This window comes from Carassius carassius, chromosome 1, assembly GCF_963082965.1.
Source record: "Carassius carassius chromosome 1, fCarCar2.1, whole genome shotgun sequence".
Taxonomy (NCBI): Eukaryota; Metazoa; Chordata; class Actinopteri; order Cypriniformes; family Cyprinidae; genus Carassius; species Carassius carassius.
The window spans coordinates 52,910,103-52,916,102 of record NC_081755.1 but is presented as its reverse complement, the minus strand read 5'-3'; the positions used below and the strand labels follow the sequence as shown (position 1 = coordinate 52,916,102).

The following is a 6,000-nucleotide window of genomic DNA, read 5'->3' as shown; positions in this document are numbered from 1 at the left end:
GAAGCGTAAACCATCACTAGATTTAAATTCATCAGGGGTTTGAAGCTGCATCATCTCTGGGCCAGGATTGGGGTGGATGTTACCCGAAATTAAAAGCAGAAGAACAACAAACCAGCTTTTCCTCACAGTGCCAGTGGTCGAATGATCACTGCAGATGGATGTCGCATAAGGAGACAGCTTTCCATTTCCATAGGCCCACAGACATCGCAAGCTTTTTGGCCTACCTCTCAAAATAAGCAGCCTCCAGTGAATAAGGTGAATCTTGAGGACCCAGGTCCTCATAACAGTATCTTTGTCCACCAACTCAGAGGAGGTCACGGTATTCGGAATGGTCCAAAAACATGGCACATATCCTGCTCTCCCTTCGGGGCTTGAGAGCATGCAGTCCATTAAAATCCACAGTTGCAAACAATTGAGCAGGCAAAAGAATATGGAGAAAGTCTTCATTTTGATGATAGTTTTAAACAGTCATAAAACAGATCTTAAGATTATAGAAAAAAATAAAATAAAAAATATAATGCTGGACAAGACAAACAGCGAGACGCCAACATACACATGCTACATGTAAGCCGCCATCTTGGATTTCTTCTTTTGATGAATTTATATAGCGCTTTCAACAGACCACATGGCCATCCAAAGCGCTTTACAATTTGCCTCACATTCACCCATTCACACACTCATTCACACACCGACTGCGGTGTCAGCCATTCAAGGCGCCATCCAACTCGTCGGGAGCAGCTGGGGTTAGGTGTCTTGCTCAAGGACACCTCGACACTTGGTCAGGTGGAGCCGGGGATTGAACCACCAACCTTCCGGTTTGTAGACGACCTACATGAATCACTGAGCCACTGCCGCCCCACATTACTTTATTTGTAATGCCAAGAAAGAGTTAATCTGTCATGTATGAGAAGAGCGTGGTGCCGTGGACCAGCCATTAAATGTGCGGGACACCAACTCCTCGTTTTCTATCTCTTTCATTTCATGGATTTAACGAGTTATCCGAGTCAAAGCGGACAACTTCAGTGACTACAGGCTCTTATCCTCCTGTGCTCGCGCGCTGTGCGTGTGTGTGAGAAATGCAGTGCAGAAGAGAAATAGCTGGGCAGTTTTATTTTAATAAGCAGCCTAATAAAAATAATAGTTATTATTATTATAATCTAATACATTAATAGGAAAATGAGCCTAATATCGTCTAATCGACAGAGAAATCTGCTTATGTCGATATCTCTGACTATCGTCGATACACGATACTATCGTCTATCGGCACAACCCTAGTATATACGTTTTGCTCATTTAGTACTGCCCTTCAGAAGCTATGGAAGATGATTGCATAATTACCCCCCTCTCATCACATCTGGGATCCACTGTGTGCACTTCATATAAAACAATGTGTGTGAATTTAAAAAATGTGCAGAGCAGTACTGTGTTTCTCGTCCAGTTTGTGACCACATTAAGGCTGGAATAGCGTCTTGTTTGAGAGGTGGAATCATCAAAGATGACTTTCAGAAGAAGACACTGTAAGCTAGGCTGGTAGTTTCCACCGATGAGGGTAGAGGGACAGTTCAAGAGCTCACTACTGTAATCTAATATAGTAATGTAATGATTTACAAAGAGACAACACTTAATGCCTCTTTGATTTATTGTTTATTTTGGCAAATCTGCTTTTCCACACAGAAATTCATGTTCAGTGAAACTCCTCTGACAACAATCTCACATTCATCAATTCACCAATAAATGCAGGAATATCTCCATCAGTTCTCAAGTGAAGAGGAGCATCAAACCATCCAAGAAGAGATGAAATCTGTAAAGATTGAGTTTATTAAAGAGGTAAGAGAGGAGATGGGAGATCCAGAACCCTGCAGAATCAAACACACTGAAGATACTGAAGAACAAACAGGTTGGTGTTTATTCTTCATTAATGAGGCTGACATTTCTAAAACTTCACACAGATTTATATTTTGTTTGTTGTAATTGGAAAGGTCTTAAGAGCTGCTGAATGATTTTACTGAAACATCAAATAATAAGGGACACTTCCTATAGACTGGCAGGTTTTCCCGCTCCAACAAAATGTATATTAGTTTTAGTCTCAACCATAGACTGTATAAAAACATAGACGTAGTGCCTGTGACCTAACCTGTTGACTCTTGAAGAGCGTTTTGTAGCTCAAAAGCCATAATGGCCACAGAGGAAACACTAACGATCACCCTTCTGAGCGCTAAAATGATAAATGGGACACCCAAAGTTCTTGTGGACTTAAGACCGCAAATGCACATGAAGTGGTCCATTTGAGAAAGACCATCGCCATCTTGGCAGCACGTCACTCCCGGATCATCGAAAATGGGCAAAGAGGAGGGAGTTGGTTGCTGAAACCACGTCCACCAAGATCGATGGCAGTGTCAGCAGCGGCAATCCACCTGTCACTCAAGTGGCCACACCCTTACTTTTGCAGAACATTAAGGCTTAATATAATTTAAACTGATGAGTTATAAAAAAAAAAAAATCACCCCCTCACAGTTGTCATGAAAGGCAAAATTTGCTATATAGACCAAAATTACTATTTTATACTAGGCTGTACACAACTTCTTTGTTGGCTTGGGAGTGGAAGGTTGCAACTTGGTCTCAACACCAGATAGCACCAGTTAAGATCCAGTCCCGGATGTCAGAAAATATCCAATTTGTTTGGTATCTGAACAAATATTCAGTAGGGTTGTCGATAACCAAAACCCATTAAAGGGGACCTCGAATGAAAATGATGTCATTAATGACTCACTCTCATGTCGTTCCAAACCCGTAAGACCTCCGTTCATCTTTGGAACACAGTTTAAGATATTTTAGATTTAGTCCGAGAGCTCTCAGTCCCTCCATTGAAAATGTGTGTACGGTCTACTGTCCATGTCCAGAAAGGTAAGAAAAACATCATCAAAGTAGTCCATGTGACATCAGAGGGTCAGTTAGAATATTTTGAAGCATCGAAAATACATTTTGGTCCAAAAATAGCAAAAACTACGACTTTATTCATCATTGTCTTCTCTTCCAGGTCTGAACGGAGGTCTCAGGGGTTTGGAACGACATGAGGGTGAGTCATTATTGACATAATTTTGATTTTTGGGTGAACTATCCCTTTAACATCAAGTCTTGTCTCTTGCCATCAACTGTCCTCTTGCCATCAAGCCTCCTATCAACCAAGAAGTTGACCGAGTAAAGCCAGAAAAGAGACTAAGCAAGAGAGATAGTGTGATGATGATAAAAAGGACCAGAGTTTATTGAAAAATCTTAGTTGTGTGTGTTTCAATCCTCACACTTCATCTGACCAGCACACATCCAACTATAAACAACCCATAAACCTTGAGTTTGCGTAAACATTACATTTTATCTCTTATTCATTCAGACAAAACAGTTAATGAAACCTAATCATAAGATTAAGCAAACAAACTAAACAAATTTTGCAATGCAATGGTCTACTTTTCGCTGTTATAGCAGGGTTTGATTTTATGTCCTGTCACTTTTTTGTAGTTAATGTCAAATGTACAGTTTTTTCTTTTCTTTTTTCAGGGTTGATTGAAGGTAATGAGGAGAGAGAAGAAGTGAGTGAATCTGAGGAGAAGAAACCTTACAAGTGTTCACACTGTGGCAAGAAATTCAGTCGGTTATCAAGTCTGAAAAGACATGAGAGGATCCACACTGGAGAGAAACCGCACACATGTGATCAGTGCGGGAAGAGTTTCACGATAAAAGCAAACCTTACATCACACATGAGAGTTCATACTGGAGAGAAACCATTCACTTGTGATCAGTGCGGGAAGAGTTTCTCACACTCATCAACTCTTAAGTTACACATGAACATCCACACTAGAGAGAAACTGTACACATGTGATCAGTGTGACAAAAAATGTTTGAGAGCTTCAGAACTGAAGCAACACCTGAGAGTTCATACAAAGGAGAAACCACATTCATGTCATTTGTGTGGAAAGAGTTTTTCATGTCCAGAACATTTAAAATGGCATCAGAAAATACATGCTGCTGTGAGAGATTACATGTGCTTTGAGTGTGAAAAGACTTTTACTACAGCAAACTGTTTAAAACAGCATGAGAGGATTCACACTGGAGAGAAACCTTACAAGTGTTCACACTGTGACAAGAGATTCAGTGTGTCATCAAGTCTGAAAACACATGAGAGGATTCACATTGGAGAGAAACTTTACAAGTGTTCACACTGTGACAAGAGATTCAGTGTGTCATCAAGTCTGAAAACACATGAGAGGATCCACACTGGAGATAAACTTTACAAGTGTTCACACTGTGACAAGAGATTCAGTCAGTCATCAAATCTGAAACTACATGAGAGGATCCACACTGGAGTGAAACCTTACAAGTGTTCACACTGTGACAAGAGATTCAGTCGGTCATCAAGTCTGAAACTACATGAGAGGATCCACACTGGAGAGAAACCTTACAAGTGTTCACACTGTGACAAGAAATTCAGTCGGTCAGGACACCTGATAACACATGAGATGACCCACACTGGAGAGAAACCTTACAAGTGTTCACACTGTGACAAGAAATTCAGTCAGTCAGGAAACTTTAAAACACATGAGATGACCCACACTGGAGAGAAACCTTACAAGTGTTCACACTGTGACAAGAGATTCAGTGTGTCATCAAGTCTGAAACTACATGAGAGGATCCACACTGGAGAGAAACTGCACACATGTGATCAGTGCGGGAAGAGTTTCACGATAAAAGCAAACCTTACATCACACATGAGAGTTCATACTGGAGAGAAACCATTCACTTGTGATCAGTGCGGGAAGAGTTTCTCACGATCAGAAAGCCTTATGACACACATGAACATCCACACTAGAGAGAAGCAGTACACATGTGATCAGTGTGACAAAACATTTTTGAGTGCTCCAGAACTGAAGCAACACCTGAGAGTTCATACAAAGGATAAGCCACATTCATGTCATTTGTGTGGAAAGAGTTTTTCATGTCCAAAACATTTAAAATTGCATCAGAAAATACATGCTGCTGTGAGAGATTACATGTGCTTTGAGTGTGAAAAGACTTTTACTACAGCGAGCCATTTAAAACAGCATGAGAGGATTCACACTGGAGAGAAACCTTACAAGTGTTCACACTGTGACAAGAGATTCAGTGTGTCATCAAGTCTGAAATCACATGAGAGGATTCACACTGGAGAGAAACCTTACAAGTGTTCACACTGTGACGAGAGATTCAGTGTGTCATCAAGTCTGAAAACACATGAGAGGATTCACACTGGAGAGAAACCTTACAAGTGTTCACACTGTGACAAGAGATTCAATCAGTCAGGACACCTGAAAACACATGAGAAGATTCACACTGGAGAGACATGTGGGAAGAGTTTCTGTCATTCAGTTTCTCTACACAATCATACAAAAAACTATCATAGTAAGTAGATCATCTTCAGATCTGATGCTGTATCCTCACCAAAAAAATCCTCTTAAATCGATTAACGCGTATACGCATTATGAGTCATTTTCTCCTGATAACCCCAAAAAGAATTTAAATTTCAGTTTTGATCGTACAGATAAGAGCAATACACGAATCTGTAAAGGGTCAACTTTTTTTGTATACAGACATAATAACAACAAAACTTGGTGCATTTATAAAATAAAGATAACAAACAAGGTGTGCTGTCTGCAGCTTTTGTCTATAAGATATATAAGATATCTATAGAAAGCTTGACATGTCTACTTTTAAACTGAACAAGTGCTGTCGAAAACAGATATTCTGTGATAAAGTAATCCATATGAAAACAACGCGATGTCCGTTTTTCACGTCTCCCTTCATCTAATGTGACCACGCCCCCGCGCTGAACGCGCTAGTCCGATTCCTTTTTTATGAATACATTGTTATCTTTACTTTTTATATTTCAACTTTTTATCAACAACTGTTATTGTCTGCTGATTGTATTTGAATCAGGGAAAAGTAATTTTATAATTGTAGTTTTAATATTTT

At 39.9% G+C, this 6,000-nt stretch overlaps 1 protein-coding gene across 1 annotated transcript in view; it reads left to right on the top strand.

The window, feature by feature from the left end:
* The first annotated feature begins 1,675 nt into the window (after window positions 1-1,675).
* LOC132159307 (gastrula zinc finger protein XlCGF57.1-like) overlaps window positions 1,676-6,000 on the top strand; it is a 65,250-nt gene continuing 60,925 nt past the window's right edge. Inside the window, exon 1 of the mRNA XM_059568855.1 lies at window positions 1,676-1,897. Within this exon, the coding sequence (XP_059424838.1) occupies window positions 1,735-1,897 (163 nt within the window). The 5' untranslated portion in view covers window positions 1,676-1,734. The remainder of the gene's footprint in view (window positions 1,898-6,000) is intronic.